This window comes from Mesoplodon densirostris, chromosome 1 (assembly GCF_025265405.1).
Source record: "Mesoplodon densirostris isolate mMesDen1 chromosome 1, mMesDen1 primary haplotype, whole genome shotgun sequence".
Taxonomy (NCBI): Eukaryota; Metazoa; Chordata; class Mammalia; order Artiodactyla; family Ziphiidae; genus Mesoplodon; species Mesoplodon densirostris.
This window is the reverse complement of record NC_082661.1, coordinates 114077613-114105097: the sequence shown is the minus strand read 5'-3', so window position 1 is coordinate 114105097 and position 27485 is coordinate 114077613. Positions and strand designations below refer to the sequence as shown.

The window sequence follows — 27485 nt, the reverse complement described above, 5'->3', positions numbered from 1 at the left end:
CCGCCAGATCATTTTATTGAGTTTTATTTGAACAACCTACACAATTCTACATAATTTGGAAATATTTCATTCAACACATTTTTGTACTTTGACTTAGCCTAAATGCATAATACAGAATAAAAGTAGGAACAGTATAAACATTTTCTTCCACATTTACTAGTTAAGGATTATTATGGTCCTATATATATATTTTTAAGCTTCTCAAAACATTTTTAAATTTTCTGCTTTTCCCAGTAAGACCTAAGTTGTACAAACAGGTGTAAAATTCTGAACCATCAGGGCATGAAGCGTGACCTCATGTGGTCCAAGTCCTTTCCGCTCTCCTTTCCACGTGTTTTGAAGTTGTGTCCCAGCCGGTGCATTGCTTTCTTCCATGACATATCAGCCATAGGCAGCAAGAGCGCTTGGAGATGTGAGGACAGTGGGGAAGGCACGTGTGCCAGGAGCAGCGAGCTCCCACACCAGCTGAGAGCACTTTAGAAACAGCCTCAGCAGGTGGGTGCACAGAGAAGGAAGGTCATGGCTGTTCCAGCTTCCTTGCACTCGGCTGGCAGGCCTGGGCTACTTTCTAAGGTGAGAAAGACCTAGGGGCTCCCAAGGAAAATGAGCAGTTAAGAACCATTCACAACCAAGCAGTGATTTCAAGTGAGATTAAAAGTTCTCTAATTATCATTTTCTATTGGAGAATGGAGGAGCAAAATCAAGAAGAGGGTTGAATCACCTTTCATTCTTCCATTTTCGTCATTCATTTGATGGTTCTTGGCTTTGATACAGCAGAAATAAAAACAAAAAGGCTTCAAACCAACCTATCACCTGGGTCCAGGCTACTGCGTACAAAACTCTCCCAAGGACTGAGATAAAATAACTTTTTCCCCCAAGCCCTGAAGAAGTCCTGTTTTGGTTAGGGAAATTTGTTGAAAGCTACAGCCAGCTGAGAAGCCGTTGGCAACAGAGACAGAAAGCAGTGCATGTATACTTATTTCATTCAATTGTAAACTGACAAGGTAAAGAGAATAAAAACCCTACTGTTTATGTAATAGAACCCTATTAAGTGGTTTTAGGAAGGGACTAGAACTTAGGTAGCAATCTACTTTCCAGAGATTCCTGGGCATTCGTCATTCGTGCATTTATTTCTGGCAGAGTCCAATTGGACACAACCTTTCTCCCCATCCCGCCCTAGACCCTTTGGAATTGACTGCATCAAACATTCTGTACTGCGAAGTCCCTTTAGAGTTTATATGAAAAGCCAAACCTAAAGAGAAAAGAATCCTTACACCTTCTCTCCACTGAATCATCAGTGTGAAGAAAACTCAGTCAGCTTAGAATATACCAAATAACATTCCAAAGAAAGGAGTATGACCCAGCAAACCAAAATGACCAGTCCCCTGCCCCCTCCCATGGTGCACCCCATCACACTGTAGTTATTTTCTTATCCTCGGTGGCTTGCTTGATGGCCGCCTATAGTCCTATATTTTTAATATGGAACACCTAGGTCAGAGCCAACTTTTACCCCTCTTGTGTTGCAATCCTGGTTAGAGCTGAAGGTGTTACTTCTTGTTAAAATGTAAGTACTTCTTTCGGGGAGGAGCAGAATTTTCTTTTTCTCAGGTCACTTCTTGATGTAAATGAGAAATGGGGAAACATATGGAAAAAGATATCATGAACCTGTAGAAGACTAGCGTGGCAGGATATATTGCCTGGAGGACAGATAGACAGGCAGGGTTACTGCCTAATTACAGTTGCACTTAGTGCCAGACCTAATCACAAAAATGCTCGGACAGGTAGCATTCTAAAAGACATAGCTGGGCTGTGAGAAGTCTCTCAAAAATTTCATGCAGTATTAGGAAGAACAGGATCTGAAGACCCAGGTGTGAAGCCCTATGACTTTTGGAAAATCTCTTAACCTCCATCTGCCTTAGGGTTCTTATCTATAAAATTCTGAGGAGGTACTAAGATGATTTAACTCTCTGTGTGTTGATTCTCTAATAGATTTTCATTCTCAAATAATTCATAAAATGTAAGCTCCATGGCAGTTTTCCTTTACTGGCAGTCAACTTGTTACTTACTTCAGTGTTAGTTGAAAAAACTTTAAGGATGGCAGTTACTTCTTATAAATGGTTGTGTTCCAAAGGTTCATGTCTAAGATAGTTATTCAGACTGTAAACGATTTGCCCTTATAGACAACATGATATGAGGTATTTATATCCATAAGGCTGTTTAATCTACAGTATACCTGAAAGTGGCGTTGTGAGAGAACCCCGGGAAGAAGGTTTGGGGAGGTGCTGCGATTACCTCATCAAGCTTAACTGGCCTACGGTTTGCCTCACATGTTGCTACCCTACTTTCGGAGCCCTTTCCCCAGACCGTCAGAGAGCCACCTCAGATGGCTTGGCTGTGCGGGAACACCTTCTCCCCTTGCCTGACAGGGTACTGGGCGGGGTGGGAGTGGGGCGGTGCGGCCAGCTGTGTTGCTAGCAGTCCAAATTGGAACTGTCAATTCAGTTCCCCAGGGGGTCTGGGGGAGTTCCTCAAGACTCTGTAGGGTCTGGCGGAGTTCAAAGCCTTAATGACATTTTTTTCATGATACCACATTAGTATCTAAGGAGCTGGAGTCCACAGTCCAAACTTCATAAGGATGTGTGTGTGACATCCTGACTTCCAATCAGATATTCTTTAAAGCAGAATTCAGAAAATCAAGTTCAGTGTTTGTCAAGAAGGGCCTGAGCTCTAAACAACTGCTATAGTCTAAAACAACTGTTATAATTTCTGTTGAAGTTATTGATTAAATGGAAGTTGAACATCCTCCTCAAGTATGGTGAATTATCAGTAATTACGGGATTGTGCGAAAAAGATTTATCTTATTGCTAAAGTGGTTTTTAACAGATCTCTGATTCAGCTATTTAATTTAGAGCTTTGTTAAAGTGTCACATCCTTTCCTAACTCTCATTTTATTTATTTTTTTGATGTGGACCATTTTGAAAGTCCTTATTGAATTGGTTACAATATTGCTTCTGTTTTATGTTTTGTTTCATTTTTTTTGGCCCCGAGGCATGTGAGATCTTAGCTCCCCAACCAGGGATCAAACCCGCACCCCCTGCATTGGAAGGCGAAGTCTTAACCACTGGACTGCCAGGGAAGTCCCCCCTAACTCTCATTTTAAATTTCAAGAATTTTATAAAAATAAGCCCACAAAATATATTGTAATTTTTCATATTCAATGACTATCAAATTTTACTTCAATTTTCTCAAGAGAATATTTGTTATCTACTATAATATAGGTTGTAAAGATGCTTATATTAATAAAAATATACATAATAAAATGGGTAAGCAACAAGGGTATATTGTACAGCACAGGAAAATATAATTTTGTAATAACTTTAAATGGAGAATAATCTATAAAAATATTAAATCACTGTGCTGTACACCTGAAACTAATATAATGTTGTAAATCAACTATACTTCAATTGAAAAAAAAGAAAACAAGCTACTTGCAAGAAGAAAAAAATTTTTGGTATGTAAATAGTATCCTAATAAACTTTCTGTCTTAAGTCTGTAGTTGGGAATCATTCTGATAGTTATTACTTAACATATGTAGTATGACCAAAAAGTTACAGGGTAAAGCCTAGATTAACAGACACTTGCTTGCTTAAATGTTGTATAATTTAATTCAACCAATATGCCTTAACTAGCTTTTTCGTTAAAGAGAATTCTGTTAATCTGAACAAGCTCAGTTCATAGTATCTTCTCCCCTCTCCCACACAAGTTTCCTGTATTTCAAACATATGGCTCTGTGTTGTGGTTACAGAAGTGTGTAGGGAGAGTTTTTTTTTTTTTTTTTTTTTGCATTACGCGGGCCTCTCACTGCTGTGGCCTCTCCCATTGCGGAGCACAGGCTCCGGACGCGCAGGCCCAGCGGCCATGACTCACGGGCCTAGCCGCTCCGCGGCATGTGGGATCCTCCCGGACCGGGGCACGAATCCATGTCCCCTGCATCGGCAGGCGGACTCTCAACCACTGCGCCACCAGGGAAGCCCGAGAGAGATTTTTCAATCTTGTTTCCTGGTGTACAGATTGCAAACTAGTGGACTTGAGTAAAGGTTCTGGGTAACATTTAGAGATAGCATTTGGTGTTAAGGAAACTTCTTTGCCCACTGTCTAATTTGTAATTGACCTGACAGAAGAAAGGCTGTGTCTTCTAAACTTGGGTTATTTTAGTTCTCGTTAATTAGCTCCAAAAATATCGTATAACTCCCAAGACAACTGTCATGGGATCTTGAACCTGTTGGCTTCAGTTTCTGTCACCTGTAGAATGTGGGGTTGGAGAATATGATGTCTAAAGTTTCTGCCATTGTGCAAATGTATGCTTCTAACTTATTCATGTTTATTCCTTTATTCGTGTCATTTATGAAATTGTATAAATAGTGTTATCATTTTTCTCCTCCTAAGTTTTTTTGATTTTTAGTAATGTGTTGCAAAGAATGTGTGAGATCTTTGGGAAAGTCATTAATTAGTCTCTAATCAATATATATTGAACTGTGGAGAGATGGGATTTAGCATAGCTAAGAGTCCATATGAACCAACCCTTATTTTCATGAAGGCTGCTTCAAATCGTAACAGATTCTGATTCAACAGAATTCATTGAGTACTAATTATTCTGTGCATTATTTTGTTTAAGCCTCACAATAATCCTGTGATTTGTAGTACTCTCCTCCTTTTTGGTACATAGTACATTTCTGAAAAATATTTTTTCTAATGGTAATTTCTGTAATACTGTTGTAATTAACAGATTTAGGCAAGTACATAGTATTATTTTAAAAGACAATTTACCAGGATTTTTGGCATTTGATGAAAGATTAGGAATTGAGTCCTTCAGGTGGCACTGCTTTGTTTTGTTTTGTTTTGCGGTACGCGGGCCTCTCTCCGCCGCGGCCTCTCCCGTCGCGGAGCGCAGGCTCCGGGCGCGCAGGCCCAGCGGCCATGGCCCACGGGCCCAGCCACTCCGCGGCATGTGGGATCCTCCCGACCGAGGCACGAACCCGCGTCCCCCGCATCGGCAGGCGGACTCCCAACCACTGCGCCGCCAGGGAAGCCCATCAGGTGGCACTGTTTGATGAGAAAAAATACGCTTTTTAATCAGGCTATAAGAATAAACTTCATTGTTACAATCTTCTTTTCTTGTCTTCTTCCTTTTACTTCTTGTTTTCTGTAGAAGTCACAAGGTAGGGAAAAGATAAAAAATGCAGGTACCCTCTGCTTTATTTATTTATTTATTTATTTATTTATTTTTTTGCGGTATGTGGGCCTCTCACTGCTGTGGCCTCTCCCGTTGCGGAGCACAGGCTCCGGACGCGCAGGCTCAGCGGCCATGGCTCACGGGCCCAGCCGCTCCGCGGCATATGGGATCCTCCCAGATCGGGGCACGAACCCGTATCCCCTGCATCGGCAGGCGGACTCTCAACCACTTGCGCCACCAGGGAGGCCCCCCTCTGCTTTTATTTTCAGTGTTTCCTTGGAAACTACATCATCATAAAGCAGAACATTAACATTTCCATGCTAACTGGTCTGTGAGGAAAGGTTGTAGTGATCTTTTCTTCCTCCAGATGGCACTCTCTGTTGGAACATGTTCAGCTAGTGCCAAGCATTTAAAATAGAACTACATACAACATATTCCAAGAATGTTTACTGATATCATATAATATCCAAAGATCCACATAGCAACTCTATGGGATAGACATTTTATGGGAAAGGAAGCCAAACTCCACACACCTCTGTGTGACTGGCTAGTAATTGCTTGATTCCAAATCTGCTGCCTTTGTTTTCACCACTGTCACAGTGCTGACAATCTGACTATTCAGAACAGATTCAGAAACTAACAAAAATAGAATGAGTAATCAGACTCGTAAATATTTATTGAATAAGTAATAAATATTGGTTGAATTAATGAATGGATGAATTAGTGAAAAAATGAACTGTAGCACAATGGACCTCCACCCTTCTTATCACCATGGCCACTTGTTATTTGACAGTTCTTGAGAAGGAAACTTGGTGACCTTTGGAGTACTTCTTGCCGTATTGTTGAGCTTGAGTTTATTTTTTTTTTAGTTTATTTATTTACGGCTTTGTTGGGTCTTCGTTGTGCACGGGCTTTTCTCTAGTTGCGGCGAGTGGGGGCTACTCTTCGTTGCGGTGCACGGGCTTCTCATTGCGGTGGCTTCTCTTGTTGCCGAGCACAGGCTCTAGGCGCGCGGGCTTCAGTAGTTGTGGCTCGCAGGCTCAGTAGTTGTGGCTTGCGGGCCCTAGAGCACAGGCTGAGTAGTTGTGGTGCATGGGCTTAGTTGCTCCGTGGCATGTGGGATCTTCCCAGACTAGGGATTGAACCCGTGTCCCCCGCACCGGCTGGCGGATTCTTAACCACTGCGCCACCAGGGAAGTCCTGTTGAGCTTGAGATTTTATCTTCAATGGTAAATGTAATATCATTGGTTGCACTGATTAAAACACAGAAGTGACAAGGTCTTTTCAAATGCCGAAAGGTGAAGAATGTATGTAGTAATGGCTTGGTGTAGGGGCAGGTGTAGTCATTCTATATATCAAGAAAATAAGTGTTTGAAAATCCACAAGACTGAGGGTGAAAGCTTAATTCTGTGATCTTTTGGATAATAGGTTGTAGAAATTAATCACAGAAGCATATCAGAGCTAAAATATCAAAGTCAGCTATCCAAATGTCTGTGGGAAGTCTCACTCAATATAGCAAAACTTACGTTGTCGACTGTTTCATTTCCAGAAGGTAAAGGAAATAATCGGGGAGCTGATACCCTGAGCCTAATATTGACCCACTGTGAGTGCTTAGTTAGACAGTGAACATAATGGGAATCCTGAGAGAAAAGTCATGTCATTCATTCAACAAATTCCACAAATGATTGCCTTCTCTGTGCCACGTGCTATTCTAGATGCTGTAGATTTAGCAGTAAGTGCAACAGAAAAATTCCCTGTCATCAAGGAGCTTTCAAGAGCTTATAGTAATCTGTTGTCCAGAAAACTAGCTTCATGGTTACTTAGCTACAGTGACCTTTCACTTCACCTCAGACACTGACTTGCAGGGTCACACTCTGGATGTTGTCATCATCTGGAAATGCTTGCTTCAAAAATCTGCGAATTCCGTGGCCTTCCCTGGTGACGCAGTCGTTGAGAGTCTGCCTGCCGATGCAGGGGACAGGGGACACGGGTTCGTGCCCTGGTCTGGGAAGATCCCACATGCCGAGGAGCAGCTAGGCCCGTGAGCCATGGCCTCTGAGCCTGCACGTCCGGAGCCTGTGCTCCGCAACGGGAGAGGCCACAACAGTGAGAGGCCTGCGACCGCAAAAGAAAAAAAAAATCTGCGAATTCCAGTACCTTCCGTAGCACATTCTCTGTTCTTCTCTCTCATAGGGATTGATTATCTGTGTGTCAACATTCGCCTGGCGTCTTTCTCTTCCCTACCCAGCCTGTACACATTTTGACCATATGGATTGTTCTTTCTCCTGTACCCCTGATTCCCTTCCACTTATGCTTCTGCTGCCTCCACCCACCAAAACCCTCATTTCAAGACCAGTGATACAATCTGTATTCTCTCCTTAGATCCAAGCAGCTGAATGCTGCTGGAGAATCTCAAATAGCTGAGGAAATTGACACCATCAGAAATTCACATTTACAAGCCCATCAATAAATCCTTTTATTTATCCTTGGTCACTATTCTCTCCATCCTTGTTTTCCTGCTGCTCATTTTGCTTTTTGATACCAAACTTATTGGAATTCTTCTAAGGACTTGACTTGAGCCTCTCTTCCTGTCTGTAATGCCTTTCTTCTCTCCTTTTCTCCCTTTACCTGTTCTCCTTTGCCACCATAACGTGATCTTCCTGAGGGGCAGAGGCTGGGACTGCTTTCACAGTTCGTATTCTTAGTGCCCGGCACAAAGGGAGTGTTTAGTAAATGATAGCTAAATGAATAAATAATAAACAGGAAGAAGAATATGAAGCCAAGCTGGAATATAGAGAATTGGAAATACAGAGTTCCTAAATTTCAAAGAAAAGATAGGTAAGGTGCCACGGATACAGTTTCTAGAAGGGAAAGTGGTTGTAAGATGACCGTAGACTGGTCTTTATGGAACAATTGGAAATAATATATGAAGAAAGGTAGAGGTAAAGTGGCCAAATGAACTCAGATTTAAAAATAATGTGCAGAAGAAGGAAAGAAGGATATGAAACAAATAACAGAAACAAAATTATTTATATACAAACCTCTGAAAATAATGAGCTGAGGTTTTGAAAAAGGTTAAGGCTGACCCTTTTACATTTTATATATAGAAGATGAAAACAACAGGCAAATAATAGATTCTTCCTTGAAACAAACTGACCCTATAATCAGATACAGAGAGTAAATGAAACTTCTCAACTTCTGTTTTCTTTCTGTCTTCTCTGACATGAAGAACAATCTACACACAGACTAATAAGCGTAGAAGTAAGAAGAATAATAGAAAATTTAAGCCCAAGAGTGAGGACAAGATTGTATCAGAATCTCTGGTTGCTCTAAATGAATTCACATCTCAGGTTCAGGTTCTGAGAAAATTTGTTAATGTCATTGCTGAACTGGTAATCTTTGAGTTATTATGGTAAATTTGAAAAATTTCAGAAGACTGTGGAGGAATAAAGTTCCAAAATTATAAAAAAGAATGTAGATTCCATAGATTTTAGTGAGTTTGAAGTTACCTTCACAAAAGATTCTAGCGATCATTTTAAAAGATTTGCAAACATTTACAGAAGGGCAGTAAAGGTTAAGGGGATTCTCTAAAACTAATTCATGCAGATCACCCAGTTTCTACTTTTGATGGGGATGTACAGATACACATCAGGAGAGTGCTGCAGCTGTAACATACATAGATTTCCGCGAGGTGTTTGACATCATCTGTTCTATTATTCTGTTCTTGGGGACACGATGGAGAGTGGGACTATAGTATGGGTACAGTTACTGAACAGCGGAACTTGATCTTAGTTACTAACTGGCAGCCGTGTGGGAAATCTCTTAGGGGCTGCAGTTTTGACCCTGTTCCACTCATCAGATTAAAACACCTCCCACTTCTGACTCTCAGCTGGTAAACTTGTGGTTTATGTCACTGAGAGGATAGAAGCCTCCAAATCTTGGTCCTCCCACCGCCAGATACCCGAGTCTTCTTGCATCTGTACTCATGCACTCTGTCATGCTTCTTACTCCATCGGATGAACTGTCACTGTTCCTTCCACTTGCACATTGGACCCTCTTCATTTTGCCCCCTCATTGGCCCTGGTATTATCTCCTCTCATTCTAGTTTTTCATCTATTTTCCTTTCTCTGTTGGAGAAACATGCTGTACAAACATGCTATGATATCTCAGCTTACAAACATGCTGTTATATCTTTTTTTCTTAAAAAAAAAAAGAAAAAGCCAACAACAATTCCCCTATCCAATGTCCCTTTCAAGCTACCACCCATTTCCTTGCTACCCTTTTGGGCAGAGCTTCTCTAAGGAGTTTTCTAAACCCCTTGCCTCCATTTCTTCACCACTCTTTGCGACTCTTTGACACGGTTGTCTGTAACTTCAGTGTTGTTAAATCCAGCGGTCAGTTCCCAGTTTCCATCTTACTCAACCTCTCAGCGATAATTGACACAGTTGATCAATCTTTCCTGTTTCAAGTTTTCCTCCCCTGGTTTCTGGGAAGGACCACTCCTGATTTTTTTTTTTCCCGCCTCACATGTTATTTCTTCCTGGTCTCCTATGCTGGAACCTCCCTGAGTCAGTGGTGTTAACCCCAGGGCTCAGTCCTAGAACCTCTTCTCTGCCCCACTTACACTCATTCTCTGGGTCCCCACTGTTCAATACTGTAGCCACTAGGCACAGTCTCCATCATTGCAGGAAGTTCTGCCAGACAGCACTGCTCTGGGTTGTTTCATCCATCTGGTCTCATTAAACTGCATCTATATGCTGATAACTCCCAAACTGACTCACCAGTCCCAGCCTCCCACCAGTTTGGTATATCCAGCTGCCTGCTTGATATCTTTTACTTGCTTCCTGAGAGACCTGTCAAACTTGACATAGCTAAAGGCGAACTTTATTTTCCCTCCCAACTAGTCTTACCTATCCATGAACTGCGCTATTCCGTCTCTTTTTTTTGGGGTGGGGGGAGTGAGCAAGGAAAGGAGGGTGGGCAGGAAGGAGGCTTCCATTCCTCACGAGAGACAGTTCCAGAGGAACACTCCCGTTTCTTCTTTCTATATCTTACTTCAGTCCCTGAGAAGTAGGAGCGAGAGACTTTTCTCACTTTTGTGGTAATGTTTCACTTCTCTCTTTCTTCTCTTCACTCAGTATCCAGTGCATCAAACATACACTAATCTCAGAGCTCTGGAATACTCTTTACCTGGATACTCACACGGGCTGTTTTCTTACTTCACTCAGGGTTTTGCTCGGATATCACATCTTCAGACATTCCTCGCCAGCCCTATCTGAAGGCATTCCTGTCACTCTGTACCCTTATTCTGTTTTCCTTTGTTTTCATAGCACTTAGTACTACTACCTGACATTACAATAGGTTTATTTTTTCTGTCTCTATCCCACTAGAATCCATGAGGGTAGGGATTTTATTTTTGCTCTGTAATCAGTGTCAAAAATAGTAGCTGGCGTATAATGAATGCTCAATAAACATTTGTTTAATTAAATGGCATATTGATGAAATTTCTGATGACATAAAACTAGGGGGTATAGCTAATACATTGTCAGGTTTTGTTTTGTTTTTTTTGTTGTGGGCATTTATATTTTACACTGTACCTGTCACTGAATTAGAGAAGTGAAACCTATTTTTCTGAGAAGGTCATTTATATGATTAGAGGCATTTTGTTATAATGCTTTTCATTTATGGTAAATTTTAAGACTATAAAAATTCTAGTAATATTGTTGGGAGCAAGTCTTACTTATTATGTCACTGTAACAATAGTTGTATTAGAAGGTGAAAATTGTAATGATGATGAATTTAAAATTTGGCATGATAGTTACAAAGTGCAAAAAGTAATAAGACACGGTTCCTGGCCTTAAGGAACTCATGACCTAGGAGGTAAGACAGTCATATAGATAAGTAGCTACAGGGTGTCCATGTAGTTTGGAAACAGGGGCAAAAGTATATAATGTCCTAAGCACATCTTCAATTTATTTTTTAAAAAACGCTGTATTGGGCCTCCCTGGTGGCGCAGTGGTTGAGAGTCCGCCTGCCGATGCAGGGGATACGGGTTCGTGCCCCGGTCTGGGAGGATCCCATATGCCGCGGAGCGGCTGGGCCCGTGAGCCATGGCCGCTGAGCCTGCGCGTCCGGAGCCTGTGCTCCGCAATGGGGGAGGCCACAACAGTGAGAGGCCCGCGTACAGCAAAAAAAAAAAAAAAAAAAAAAACAAAAAAAAACCCGCTGTATTTTCAGACTTTGTGGCCACCCAGCATAATATAGGGTGATAAAGGTTAGAATACAGCTGTGAATAAAGAGTGATGGCAGAGTGAAGGAGGGCACAGCTGACTGTGCTGGCAGATAGGATTAGGATCTTGGATGGAGCGAGACTCCACGGATATCCAAGCTGGGCTGTGTAAAATATGGAGATAAAGAAGCCATGTCCGTTTAAGAGCATTAGAAAAATCCCTCAGCTCGGCCTAGAAATGTCCCTCGGTAAGAGAGAGAAACAGATGGATCCAGTTGTCCGTCAGCTTTCACTTCTAATGGCCAGGCTGAGTGAGCTGGAATCGTTTAGTATCGTGAGATAAATGGCTCCACCTTGTAGTAGTCCAAGCTGGAGGGTGCCGGGTGGTCAGCTCAATTCATACAAGACCTCCTCATGCTCATGATTTGATTGATCATTTCCCCGCCCAAATTCTAGAGTTAAAACTACAGGGATGATGCAGTAGGAGCAGGTCTGGAAGGTGTTTTGAGACTCCATTCCGGGGCTGTTTCCTTTGGTTGAGCAGTTGATGCACTGGTGCTTGGCCAGTGGAGTGGGCGAGTAGGACTGAAATCTAGCCTGTGCTTTGATAGCTGTGTGCCGTGGGCTGCATCAGCCTCGGAGGAGGTGCTTTTTCCCTAATTCACACGAAGTCCTATGTAGTGTAACAGCAGCTCTGTCCTATTTCCTGCCTACTTTATTCTCAAGGGCCTAGAATAGTGTGGTACGAGAACTGTTTGTCAAGCTGAAAGGAATTCAAGACAGTTCTCTAGCAATTAAAGCAACTAAAGGTCATTTTGATTTTATATACTTGTGGTTCAAAATAAACCTTTATGTTTGCCTTATAACTGTAATAAGGAAATTTTTTCTCATGCCTCTGCCTGGTAAAAACTGTAGAGAAGGAGAAAACTACAGAGAAGCACCTTCTTGCTACCCCAGAAGTAGGAATTTATCCTTTGGTATTCTAGAAATAGTCTTCATCGTGTAATACACAAAAGATTAATTCATTTTTAAAGATTCAACAAGGATAGGAAATTTGGTGGTGGTTTATTCATTGTTTGGCTGTAGTATTTTCTGATTTCTCATATATCCTCAACCTAGATTTCATTGTTAAGAAGACTGATGTTGCCTGATTCTCCTTCCTTTGTAGTGATTTACCTGGAGGTTATAAGTTGGGGGTTGGGAGAAGAGCTGTGGGGAGCTACAGTCAGGTTGCCTTTTTCAGATCAAATATGTTCCAAGACTCCATCTCTCAAGACACCATTCTTGAAGCTACGGAATTTTTTTAGTGTGTTCCTTAGATTCAAAAAAATCGTTGTCTGTTTCATACATCAGATATGAAGACTGGCCTCTTGTTTTTATGTCAGAACTTCAGTTTTTAAAAATATTTGTTTTACTATTGATGTTAATATCTTTCTCTTTTTTTTTTGGTAGGTGAAGCTTTGTTCTAAGATTATTTGTTTCGTCTAGTTCATGAGCTCAAATCATAAAGACCCTAAATGTTACAGAAGTGTTGAAAGATTGGTAAGTATTTAATGTAACATATATTAGCAGTCAAAATCCTTGGTTCACTCCAAGACTTTGAAACTATATAGTTATGTGACATTAAATTTTTAAACCCCAAAGTGAAAACAGCTAAACTTTCTAGATATGTAAATTGTGGTTTATTCATACCATGGCATATTGCACGGTGGTTTAAAGGAATGAACTTAATGTCGATAGGGAAAAGCAAAGTTATGAAAGGATGCATATAATATACTATTTTTTATTAATTTTTATGGAGTATAGTTGCTTCACAATGTTGTGTTAGTTTCTGCTGTACAGCAAAGTGAATCAGTTATACATACACATATATCCACTCTTTTTGAGATTCCCTTCCCATCTAGGTCACCACAGAGCACTGAGTAGAGTTCCCTGTGCTTTACAGTAGGTTCACCTTAGTTATCTATTTTATATATAGTAGAGTATATGTATCAATCTCAATCTCCCAATTCATCCCACCCCCCATAATATACTGTTTATATAAAGTGTTAAAAATAACTAAAACAATACTGAATTGAGGTGTGGGTGGAGTGCGGCTTTCCTGTACTATAAGGTTTGATTTCTTTACACACATCCGCACACACACCCACACCCATACATGGGAACTGAACTGAACATAGCATAATGTTAATAATACTTGCTAGATCTGAGGTCTGAGCATTGGCTATAACCTCATGTTATATGTTCTTTGCACTTTTCTGGGTATTTGAAATATTCCAAAAAATCTTTAAAAATTACCATGCAATCATCTTTTCAGTTGACATTCAGAATGGCTGAAAGGCAATAGGTAAATTCAGCATTCCTATTAGATGCATAGGAAAAAATAAGTATTTCTTAATGTGCAAAGCAAAGGTGTCCCTATCACCCCTACCAGTGTTGTTCTGCTAGTACTCATGCAGTTGAAAGAGTGGAAAGTGTGTGAATATTGGATAGAAAAATTCAGAATTTTTGTTATTTGTAGATGATAGGGTTTTATATCTGGAAATTCTGAGAAAATCAATGAGAGTTCAGTAAGAAGTTTGGACATATGAGTAAAGTTTGGATATCTCAAAATAAATCTACTTCCTATAGGCCTCCTATATACCAGTTTTCTATCTGAGTAAGAATGTATCAATATAATGGAAAATAAAATCCCATTCAGAATAATGGCAAGAACTATAAAACACCTTGGAATAAACCTAACAGAAATGTGTGAAGCCTATTATATGAAGTAACAGCAATTTCTACTTCAAGGAAATAATAGGATAAGTGTGTAAATATTGTAAGGATGTTTATTGCAGCTTTGTTTATGATAATAAGAAACTAGAAATAACCTAAATATCCAACAGTGACAGATTGGTTACATAGTGATAGTACATCTAATAATGAAATATATGAACTATATTTAATATATACATGCAGTGAAATGTATTAAAAAGAGTAAGCATGCAGCTATTAAACAGAGTAAAAGAGAGCTCATGGAAAAAGATTTCCGAAATATCTAAATGAAACAAGCAGGTAATAGATCATCTATATGTAACACCCTATATATGTAACTGTGTATATATTTTATACACGTTTTTAAATCAGGAAAAATGTTTCTGCATATATTATAATACTTTTTACTGACATGGCATCTTGTGCTTTTGGGAAGTGGGATTGAAATTATTTCCTCATTAATTGTCTAAAAATTCACATTAATTTTCGTTATCCTAATTTCTTGAAGATAGGCCCTAATTATTACCACAGTTTTTTAGTTTTTCACATTTTTATTGTTCGTAAAGTTGCAGTGTGCCTTGCAAATGATGGTGTCTTAGAAACACTGTCAGTGGGCTGCAGTTGTGGAATAGTTGTTCTTGCGTGCCCATGAGGTGACCTCGGTCACAGCTGTTCACATTGTCAGTGCTTCAGTTGAGTAACATGAATTGTTGTACTATATCTGATGAGTTTTCAATGTTTCCTGGTTATTTTCTGAAATTTTCTACCGACCTCATCTGGTAAGGTTAAGAAAGCCACCAGCATCAAAACTTACAGAATGATGTCAGCCTCTTTGGAAGAAAATCCCCAGAACAATAGGGTAGCACTCTTAAGAAATGTTGCACGGTGGATGGTCCTGATGGTCCAGAAGGTGATATTGTATGGAAAATTCTAAGTGATAAGGAAGCATTGTATTATAGTTTAATTGGCAGTGTTTTTTCTTTTGTAGTGGTACACTAAATAATTATGTATCTTAAAATCAATGATAGATTAACTGAAATAAGTTAATAAAATTGGATAAATACAGACTGAATATAAATCAGGTTACTTGATTTATTGAACAATTTTACTTTACAAAAGCTTATAAAGAAGTAATATTATATATAATAGCGGCTATTGCTGCATTTTGGGATAATGAGTGATGTACCTTTTTTTATACTTTTCTTTTCCTAATGTTCAATATTTAAAATAATGGTACTTGTTATATTATAGAGGGGATTGTTATTGTAACAATATCTAGAATTCTGATGGGAATCCAGGAATTAAACCATCAGGCTCTTGAATGAATAGGAACCAAGGTAGTATTAGGAATTTCTTCGGTCTCTCCCTTTCATGTTTATCTCTTTCTCTCTGCATCCTCTTGGTTAATTTTCACTCAGTTGGCCTCAGCTACCTCATAGTGACCACCACAGGGTCATCTCTCTGTGACTTTCCAGCACAACTATGCCCCTAATTCAAATTCCTATGAGAGAGAAGATTGGCCAAGGCCTCTTGGCAGGCTGCACCATATGGGTCGCATCTTGCAGCCATCGTATTTGCTGGCTGATCCTGAATCAGGTGTGTGTCAGCTGATTCGGGCCCAGAGACTGGCAGTGCCTCTTGGCAGTAGACATAGTCACATGGCCCACTGCCTTCTCAGCAGGGACAATGGAAAGTCTTCCCCCAAAGGGTGAAGGAAGACTGCAATACACATTTCATTTAATTTAAGTTGTCAGGTTACAAGGTTCTCAGGGTAGGGTAACTGGATGTCTCAAAATTACTTTTAATCCTAAGATTAAACTATTTTGAAATTCTTTGGGGATTTTGTTCTTCATGCTTTTTCCTCTTCTGAAGATTTATACATGTTCTTCTTTACATTTGTGTTTTGCCTCTCTTTTGTCTGTTTTACTATACTGTTTTCCTTAATCCTAAGATGTCACACTGCCCTTTATTTGATTCAGATGTGTAGCAAGAAATGAAGTGCCATAACTTCAGCTGCTAGAATTCTTGTATTTTTATTCACCTGGTGGTAAATCTTTTCCCCACCCACCCCTCATGTGTTTGAGGACGTGGGTCAGTGATTGTGGCTTCTATCAAGTGAAAAACAGTTTATATTTTTAAAAGATCCATTTATCTTCCAAAACACGTACAGCAAGAATATTTTATACGTTATGCATTTACTTTTATTCTGCAGTGAGGCGTTTAAGAGAGGAAGTCAGCATCTACCTTAACTGCCACCACTCCCTAGTGTCTTCTCTCCCGGCGCTTTCACGTACCCGTGCGTGGTTCCACTCAGCCATTTCACACCCAGGACTAATTTCTGCCATGTAGGAAAATTTAAGGAGCCCCTGACTAGGTCAGAACTATGTCCGAAAAGATTCTAAGGTTAGATACCAATGCCCAGTAATTTAAAGTTAGTCTTCAGTTAACAACAAACAGCAACAAAAACACATAGTTCTAAACATAATTTTTAGTTTTTCTACTCTCTTTTCTATTACTTATTTTACAGCTCGGTCATGAGCACTGACAGTAACTCCTTGGCACGTGAATTTCTGACCGATGTCAACCGGCTTTGCAATGCGGTGGTCCAGAGAGTGGGGGCCAGGGAGGAAGAAGAGGAGGAGATACACATGGCAACCCTTGGACAATACCTCGTCCACGGCCGAGGATTTCTGTTACTTACCAAGCTAAATTCTATTATTGATCAGGTAACATTTTCATATCAAATCATTTATTTCATCAGTAAATCTTAGTTAATTATAGATACATAATTATTTCTGAGAGTCTCTTTGAGATAAAGTTCTATCTCTCACATCACTCAGATAAGGAAAAGTAGCCCCATTTGTGAACATATTATTTATTTGGATACTTTTAAAAATGTCCAAAATACCTTACAGTTATATATAGCCTTTCTTCTAAAATAGTTTCATATACACTATGCTTTTTATCCTAATTCCAGTGTGAGATAACTATGATTATTAATAGAGGTAAGATCACGATTCAGAAACGTCATGCATTTGCACTTTCAGTAAGTATCAGGTATGTTTTTGAAAAGTTTAGTGTAAATGATATCTAGGGAACTTGCCCATTCTGGGGTGAAAAAAGTAGAGAATACCTTGTGTAAACTAATAATTACTAAGTCTTTCATCTTGTACACATCTAGTTTTTCATACACTACTGTGTTTGCTTAAACTATGGTAAGACCATATGGTATTTTGCTGTTTCCTTATTATAGAATTAACAGAATTTTAAAGCTAGTTGGGACTACGGAGATGTTTTCATCTAACCTCCTTTGGTAGGTGAAAGACTGAGATCTGGAAAAATTAAGTAGCTCAAACAAGGTTAACTTGAAGCCCAGATGTGATTTATATCTATTTCATTTTAGTAGAAAACAAATACTTATTTTATGAAGGAAAAGTCCACCATCTGCTTTCACCATCTACTAATTAATACAGTTAGATAATAATACTTCAATTAACTTGAATTTAAAGGATAATAAGGGCTCTGTAGCACCAATATGATGGACAGCTTTAAACACTTTAAATGTTACTGGCTTTAGATGTAAACTTAACCATTGTAAAATAAAATTTCTTTGCCCTGAAAGCATTTTGCATATATATATGGGTAAATATAGATACTAAATACATATATTGGGTAAATATAGATATTAAAATTAAACAGTATCTGTTTTCACTGTAAGCTAAGGAACCTAACAAATATAAATCAGGATGTATTTGTTCACTGTGGTGTCTACCTGTCATGAAATTTTCCAGAATATTTGCAGGTTTATGTATTTTTTAATTTTATTTATTTTTATTGAGGTAGCATTGATTTATAACACTATATAGGTTTATATAATTTTATTCTTTTTTCTGAATGTGGTTTATCAAATGCGACTAAATGTAATTTAATTTTTATATATTTGTATGACTTTTCTGTAAGTAAATTTTAAAAGCAGAAAAAATTATTTGTTAGACCACATGTAGTGATTTTTTATTTCAAAATTTTGATGAGTTAGTATGCATATCATGCTCTATTCATCTTCTTACCCCACATTAGGACAATTCAGTGCTTTCTCTCTTTTTTTCTTAAGATACTATATAAGTAGCATCAGCAATATCAGTTACCCAGGAATAAATCCGATAAATTATGTACAAATTTCTCTATAAAATTCTATAAAACATTGTTGAGAGAAACTAAAGACCCATATAAGGGTAGAATGACATGATTTTCATGTATTGGGAAAAATTAATATTGTAAATATATCTGTTTTCTCCAAATTGATCTATAGATTCCAGTGCAATCCCAATCAGAATCTCAATGGCTTTTTTTTTTTTTTTTTTTTTTGCGGTACGCGGGCCTCTCACTGCTGCGGCCTCTCCCGTTGCGGAGCACAGTCTGCGGATGCGCAGGCTCAGCGGCCGTGGCTCACGGGCCCAGCCGCTCAGTGGCATGTGGGATCTTCCTGGACCGGGGCACGAACCCGTGTACCCTGCATTGGCAGGCGGACTCTCAACCACTGCGCCACCAGGGAAGCCCTATCCTTGATTTTTTTTTGTTAACATCTTTATTGGAGTGTAATTGCTTTACAATGGTGTGTTAGTTTCTGCTTTATAACAAAGTGAATCAGTTATGCATATACATATGTTCCCATATCTCTTCCCTCTTGCGTCTCCCACCCTCCCTATCCCACCCCTCTAGGTGGTCACAAAGCACCGAGCTGATCTCCCTGTGCTATGCGGCTGCTTCCCACTAGCTATCTATTTTACGTTTGGTAGTGTACATATGTCATGCCACGCTCTCACTTTGTCCCAGCTTACCCTTCCCCCTCCCCATATCCTCAAGTCCATCTCTAGTAGGTCTTATCCTTGATTTTTTAATCTTGGTACCAGTATCAACTAGATGGGTGGCTTTAGTGACTTAATTGCTCCAGATCTCAGTATCCTCATCAGTAACATAAATACATTTAGTTGGATGACTTAAAATATCTCTTCCAACATAAAAATGATTTGTTTCCATGTAATATTTGATAATAATGGTTTCTAATTTCTTCTGTACACTAATTATGAACATATATATAGCTTAATTCTAATGTAATTGGTAGAAAATTACATGATTTATTACTAATACAATATACCAAAAAAGAGCTAATATACACAACCATGTGTTATAAATATACTTTTAAAATTTCCAGTATGTATAATTTCCATACCTATTCACATTCTATGGATGTTCTATAAAGTTGTTACTTATTTTGCTGAGTAAAGTATGAAGTTTTACTGAAAGAGGCTGTACATTTATGGACAAAATGTAATTTAAAAAATAGCTATTTTATGTGTAAGAGTACTTTATTCTTCTCACATTTCTGTAGCATTGTCACTTTAATATATAGCACTACATAAACGGCCTATCATAATAATACATAAAATAAGTATAATAGGAAAATAATCAGACTTTTAAAACTGTGGCTACACAGTTCATTCACTGGTTTATTCAGCAGACCATTATGTACCTACTATGTGCTAGCATCTCTGCTAGTTGCAGAAATACAAGAGCAGAGACTGTCTTTACCGGGAGCTCATAGCTTTTGAAGGGATGCACAGATATATATTTTTTTAATGGTGACAAAACAGTGTGAAAGTATTTGGGGAGCGTAAAGGAGAGAGTCCTCAGGAAATGCTTCTTAGAGAAATTGACATGTTTAAATAGGGATTGGCAGTGTAAAGGGGGAGGAGGCATTAGACCAAGGGAACTGCAAATGCAAACACACTGAGGGTTGGAGAAAGATCAGCTAGTAGGGTTAGAGCAAAGGCTGCATGTGGGGGGTTGGCTAGTCAGGAGACTGGAAGGCATAGACCATGTGATGGCAAGCCTTGTCTACCGTAGTAAGGAGTCTTAATTTTTTTTTTTTTGCTGTACGCGGGCCTCTCACTGCTGTGGCCTCTCCCGTTGCGGAGCACAGGCTCCGGACACACAGGCTCTGCGGCCATGGCTCGCGGGCCCAGCCGCTCCGCGGCATGTGGGATCTTCCGGGATCGGGGCACGAACCCGTGTCCCCTGCATCGGCAGGCGGACTCTCAACCACTGCGCCACCAGGGAAGCCCGGGGAGTCTTAATTTTATTCTGAAAATATTGGGGAGGTTTTTAAGTAAGAGAATAGGCAATGAAAAGTATTCTTCAGATTGGACGAGTCAGTCATTGATAATACTATTAGCAAGAATTGCTTCTGTTGGAGAATAATACAAACTTTAAATTTAGTAAAGGTAATAATAATAAATAAACTTTAACTTACTACATCTAGTTCTACAGATTCTGTTTACACACATGCCAGGATTTATCTATGTGTGGTTGGTCTGGCAGGGATGAGGGGGAGTGTAGGGGACGCTGGCATTCCTACTTCTTGGAGGAGTGGGAGTATGATTGCAGTGGATAATCCACTGCATTATCTCCCTTTGCACCCAGGCTACTAGATAGGAGCAATGAATACATCAGTTGATTGCTGTGTAACAAACCACATTCCAAAAACTTAGTGGCATAAAACAGTGACTTATTTGCTCATGATTCTGGGGCAGTTCAGACAGGCTCAGCTGGGATCACAGGCTCTGCTCCTGTGGTGTCGGCGGGGCTTACATCCGAATGTGCAGTTGGTTAGCAGAAGACTGAGGGCTGTCAGATGGGGCCGTTGGCCAGGCTGCCTCAGTTCTCACCCACGCGGCCTCTCGTCTTTCAGGAGGCTAGTCTCAGCTTCTTTCCATGGGTGGAAGCATTCTAAGAGGGTGAGGGGGAAGCTGCAGGAAGTCACATAATCTCACTTCTGCCACATTCTGTTGGTCAAAGCAAGTCACAAGGCCGGCACAGGTTTAAGAGATGGGAACATAAGAGTCCAGCACTTGATGGGAGGAAATGACTTGTGGCCACGTTTTACCTATGTAGTCTCCCTTCTGGCCATGATTATTAGCGTCCCTCCCACACCCCCTCCCTACCAGAACTCTCAAAGTAATGCTCCACAGTGGCATAGGCCCGAAGTCCATGAGCTCACGATGTGCGTCACTCCGGGTGCCCTCGGGGCTTCCAAGTGCAGTACTTTGGTTGCAGCTCTTCTTGATTGAGAGGCTTGTGAATAAAAAGACAAGTTATCTGCTCCCTGCACACCCTGCACACAATGATGAGATAGGAACAAGTTAACCACACTACATACTTGTATTCAACAAGCAGGTGACAGGAGGCACATAGCAGCCATTAATCCACTGAAATGTAGCCAGGCATGCGTTGTCACACACCTTGCTCTGGAAGCAGGAAATATGTTTCTGTTCCTTAGGAGGGGTTCCCTAGTCTCCGGTTCTCCAGGACTCTTGGCTCCACCCTCTGAGATGTCCTCTCTTTTCCAGAATAGATAGCCCATAATTTCAGCTTTCTCATTCTGCTTCCTGCCTAGTGGGCACCCAGAAGTCTATAATCATTTTAATCTGTCTCTGTCCCTTTTAGTCCAAGCTGTTAGTATTTTTTAGTAATACAACTTCTTTAAAAATATTGTGAGTTTCTTCTGAACCTTAGTGGAGTTCACTCCATGCCCCCAAAGCCACATCTATAATTGTTTTTGATACAGACCTCTCTCTACCTTGGGCATGTAAGGCTTGTGTGGAACAACACCCTCAAGATTCTTAGTAGTACTTTTGTCTAGCTAACAGGGTCTACTAGGTACCACCTTAAGTCTTCCTGGAGCCTTAACTAAGAGTATTGCAGCCATTTAATAACCTTTTTTTTTTTTTTTTTTTTTTTTTTGCGTTACGCAGGCCTCTCACTGTTGTGGCCTCTCCCGTTGCGGAGCACAGGCTCCGGACGCGCAGGCTCAGTGGCTGTGGCTCACGGGCCCAGCCGCTCCGTGGCATGTGGGATCCTCCCGGACTGGGGCACAAACCCGTGTCCCCTGCATCGGCAGGCAGACTCTCAACCACTGCGCCACCAGGGAAGCCCTAATAACCATTTTTGATGGGAGAGGAGGAGGAGAGGGAACGGGGGCTGGTTGGGCGGACTATGACCTGCAGGCCAAATCCTGCTGTCAGTGATCTGTTTGTGAGCAGCACACAAGCTAAGAAGAGTTTTGGCATTTTTAAAGCATTGTTAAAAGAAACAAGAATATGCAACACAGACCATATATGACTCACAAAGCCTAAAATATTTACATTCTGGCCCTTTACAAAGTGAGTTTGCAACTCCTGGTCTAATTCAAGAAAAACTATTAGCATGCTCTTTGACATCAGTGGGGGAAACAGTACATACAGTTATTCTGAGACGTCAGAATAACATTTGACAGAATCCATCTATTCTCAACAAAAACTCTAAAAATAAATTAATAGAGGGTTTCATATACAAAGAGTAGAAAAACCAGAAAAAATTTATTTTATTGAAGTATAGTTCAGTTACAATGTTGTGTTAACTTCTGCTGTACAGCAAAGTGATTCAGTTATACATATATACATTCCTTTTCATATTCTTTTCCATTATGATTTATTATATGATATTGAATACAGTTCCCTGGGCTATACAGTAGGACCTTGTTGTTCATCCATTCTATGTATAATAGTTTGCATCTGCTAACCCCAAACTCCCAGTCTATCCCTTCCCCACCCCCCTCCCCCTTGGCAACCACAAGTCTGTTCTCTATGTCTGTGACTCTGTTTCTGTTTCATAGATAAGTTCATTTATGTCCTATTTTAGGTTCCACATGTAAGTGATATCCGGTGGTATTTGTCTTTCCCTTTCTGACTTACTTCACTTAGTATGATCATCTCTAGGTCCATCCATCTTGCTGCAAATGACATTATTTCATTCTTTTTGGCTGAGTAGTATTCCATTGTGTATATATGTACAACATCTTCTTTATCCATTCATCTGTCCATAGGCATTTAGGTTGTTTCCATGTCTTGGCTGTTGTGAATAGTGCTGCTATGAACATAGGGGTGCATGTATCTTTTTGAATTATAGTTTTATCTGGATATATGCCCAGGAATAGGATTGCTGGATCATATGGCAAATCTGTTTTTAGTTTCTTGACAAGCCTCCATACTGCTTACCATAGTGGCTGAATCAATTTACATTCCCACCAACAGTGCAAGAGGGTTCCCTTTTCTCCACACCCTCTCCAGCATTTGTTATTTGTGGATTTTCTGATGATGGCCATTCTGACTGGTGTGAGGTGGTACCTCATTGTAGTTTTGATTTGCATTTCTCTAATGATTAGTGATGATGAGCATCTTTCATGTGCCTGTGGGCCATCTGTATGTCTTCTTTGGAGAAATGTCTGTTTAGGTCTTCTGCTCATTTTTCGATTGGGTTGTTTTGTTGTTGTTGAGTTGTATGAGCTGTTTGTATAGAAAAACCAAAATTATTTTTAATAAGAAGCTTTGTAATAGAACCAGTATAAGAATAACTTTATTACTATTCTGTTTGACATCATGTTTTAAAAACATTCGATAGTAAAGTGGAGTATGAAAGTAATGACAGCTTAATGTGAGAAAGATGGAGAAATAAAAATTTTTAAAGTGATGTGTACAGAAAAATCAAAAAGATCATCTGAAAACTGTTCAGCAAACTTACGGAATATAAGTCAAATGGAATATAAGTCAAATATATTGTTTCCTTTAACTAAAGCTATATAGCTAGGAAATTTTAAAAAGATTCTGTTTACAGTAGTATTGAAGAATGTTCACATATGTGTGTATAGATACATGTATTTTAGAAATAATTATAAAATTCTGATAGAAGAAATAAAGGACTTAAACAAATAGCACTTGGGACTTCCCTGGTGGTCCAGTGGTTAAGACTCTGTGCTTCCTCTGCAGGGGGTGCAGGTTCAATCCCTGGTTGGGTCACTAAGATCCTGCATGCTGTGCAGCACGGCCAAAATGAATGAATGAATGAATAAATGAATAAATAAATAACACATATTTCTGCTATGTCTGGAACATTCAATTTAATTAGCATGTCAAAATTTAAAGTAGGGCCTCCCTGGTGGCGCAAGTGGTTGAGAGTCCGCCTGCCGATGCAGGGGATACGGGTTCGTGCCCCGGTCTGGGAGGATCCCATATGCCGCGGAGCGGCTGGGCCCGTGAGCCATGGCCGCTGAGCCTGCGCGTCTGGAGCCTGCACGTCCGGAGCCTGTGCTCCGCAGCGGGGGAGGCCACAACAGTGAGAGGCCCGCATACCGCAAAAAAAAAAAAAAAAAAAAAAAAAAAAAAAAATTAAAGTAATACCATTAATACCAATTAAAATAGTTTCATTCCATGTTCCTTAGCATGTCATCCTGAGGTCCTTGATCTGGTGCCCACCTGCCTTTGTAGCTTCCTAAACATTACCTCTGGTTTGGGATCTCAACCTTTCCCCCCAATAAACTTGCCTTTCTCTCCCATCCTGCCACCACTACTTCTGGATGGTTAGGATAGGTACTTAATATAAAATCCAGTCAAAACAATAGAATTGTGAAAGGGATGGTGCCTGGCACCTGGTAGGTACTTACAATATGCTTCTTACTACCTGGATGAGAGTGATTTCACTGTTTATTATTGGTATGGGGAATTTAAAAATGTCTGACACAGTCATTTTCCCTGCACAGAGGGGAACATAAAAGTGTAAGTATTAAATGAGGAGTAGTATGATTTCTGTAGATTGGACAGTCTAGGAATACCCAAGGAATGGATCTGTTTGTGTCATGTATTGCCTAATTTGGCATATTGAGCCCTGAGCTAAGTGGGAAGGAGCGAGAGAAGTTCCAGGCCACGTGTTGCAGAGGCCAGGGGCAGGAATGCCAGCTCACACAGCAGTGGTGATTTGCCAGTGTACTGTGGGGAAACAAGGGCTGAATTATAAGGACAGTGTGTCTATAGCGCTTCTTCACACACCCTTGAGGTTTCACCAAGCTCCGTTAGCAAGTTCTTAGTTCATCTGCTAAAGATAAAGACTCAGCTTAGGAGGACTGCAGGAATGACCTACCCAAAATTGGTTTACTTTTTTTTTTTAAAGACTATGTATCTTTTGCTGGCATCTTAAAAAATGTTGAGATACATACAGAGTACAAGCTATACGTGTGAATGTTATATAGACATCTTTAGTCTTGTTAATTCTGAAGTAAAGCACATAAAACTGGGGCCCTTTGATATAATTTTTACTTCACATCCAGAATTCAAAGTCATTCATGCAGGTAATGTTTATGGATATCTGACTACGTACTAGGCATCGAGTGGCAGAAAAGGGAGGTGATTGCTAAGGACTAGAGCCTGAGCCCTGGAGTTCATGCTCTGAGAGAGGCCTGGGAAGTATGTTTGGAAAAGTTTCCCATCATATTTAGAGATAAATCCAGACTCCTTCACATGACCCCCAAGGCCACATTGGATCTGGCACCATCCACCTCTCTGACCTTCCAGGCTTATCTCCTAGTGCCCTCCCCCATGCTATGCTTCAGCCACACTGGACTGCCTGCTATTCTATGGAAAAGTCAAATCCATTCCCAACCCTTTATATACTTCCTATGAGCCCTTTGCTTCCCTGTCTTTGCATGGATTCTTCCTTCTCATCAGTTAAGTAGCTGCTCAAGTGGCCCATCCTGACTAGCCAGTTTAAATGTTCCCCTTTCCATCACTCTGTCATCCCTCTCCTGTTTAATTTTCTCTGTCGCACAGCATTCTGTCTGAAATTTTCTTATCTGTGCCCATTATTTTCTGTCTCCCTTGCTAGAGTGTCAGCTTTGTAAGGATGTGAGTTGAGTATCGTCTTCCTTGTTCACCACTACATCCAAAGCGTCTGGCACATTGTAGGGGCTCAATAAGTATTTGTTGAATGAATGAAAGAGGAAAACGGGCATTCAGACATTAACCGTTCAGCAAGTTGGTTGCTGTACTAAATTAGAGGCATGAAACCCAACTTGACCTAGGGGGGATTAGAGAAGTCTCCCCATAGAGGAATTAAGACCTGAGGAATGAGTTGGCATTTGGCAGATGGGAGGATGGTGAGAGAATTGCAAGAGCAGTGTATGTGAGGAAGACGTTTGCAAAGACCAGTGGTGTTCAGGAAACCCTTAATAGCTGGACACGTGGGGAAGGGTCAGATGTGGTGATGGGAGCTACAACTGGACAGGTCAGTAGGAATCGTGTCATGAAAGGTCTTCCAAGCCTGAGAAGGAGTTTAAATTTTACTTTTGCAGAATTTTGAGGCTTTCCATAACCAGGACACTAGAAAGTGATAGTCAGAATCTATGTCTCTGCTTTCTCATTCCCTTCGACTCTTCAGCCTATCGTAATCTGACCTGCACCCTCATCACTCCATTAAAACTGTGTTTGTTAAGGTCACCAGTGACCCTCTACTTGCTAAATACTTTCCTGCCATCACCTTACACAATTAAAGAACAGCAACTCTTGACCTGGTTGACCTTTCTTTCCTGAGCTGCTCTCTTCCCTTGATATTTCTTGTTCTGCTTCTCTTTGGGGGAAGCTACATCTCAGTCTCCTTTGCAGGCTGCTCTTCAGGTCCACCATCCATAGTTCTTTCAATGTTGTTCTCCAGAACTCCATTCTGGGTAGAATTCTCTTGTCCTCCTGCATACTCTCCCTAGGAAATCTCACCCATGTCCTTAACCTCTGCCCTGATGACTCCCCAGTCTTTTTATTTACTTAACATTTTTTTCTTAAGCTCCAAATCTGTATATCCAGCTGTTTACTAAAAAGCTCTCTCCATTTGGATATCTTATAGACATCTCAAACTCAGTATGTCTAAAAAGTGAATCCATTATCTTTACCCCAACCTGACACCACTGCTAAATTTCCTGCCTTGGTGACTATTATCAGTTGCCTAGTGGCCTAAAGCAGAAACCTTCAAGTTCTTTTTGATCTTTTTTTTTTTTCTCCCAGTATTATACCCCCACAGGTAGTCAACTGCAAGTCATTTCAATTCTCCCTTACAGTTTCTCAAATATGTCTCCTCCTTTTACTATCCGAGGGCTTCAGATCATTATTATCTCTCATCTGTATTGTTTCCCTGTCTCTGACACTGATCAATCCTTTCCCCTCCCTGCCAATTCCATCCTCTATATAGTGGCTAATCTGATTGTATCACCCTGACCCCCTCCCCACTGATTGATGTGAGGAATTTAAACTTGATTTGTCATTAATTCCTTGACCACCCATGTCCCAACGTTTCCAGGTCTAGCACCTCCACACCTCTAACTGATAATGATTTCTCCTTTTTCTTAACTCCTAA

The 27485-nt window shown here is 40.2% G+C and overlaps 1 protein-coding gene across 5 annotated transcripts in view; it reads left to right on the top strand.

Moving 5' to 3' along the window:
* Nucleotides 1–27485, top strand: part of LYST (lysosomal trafficking regulator) — a 197310-nt gene that overhangs the window by 29220 nt on the left and 140605 nt on the right. For all 5 annotated transcript variants that reach the window (XM_060108116.1, XM_060108109.1, XM_060108094.1 and 2 more), the window contains exons 2-3: nucleotides 12915–13004; nucleotides 16747–16945. In XM_060108116.1, the coding sequence (XP_059964099.1) occupies nucleotides 16754–16945 (192 nt within the window). In that variant the 5' untranslated portion in view covers nucleotides 12915–13004; nucleotides 16747–16753. The remainder of the gene's footprint in view (nucleotides 1–12914; nucleotides 13005–16746; nucleotides 16946–27485) is intronic.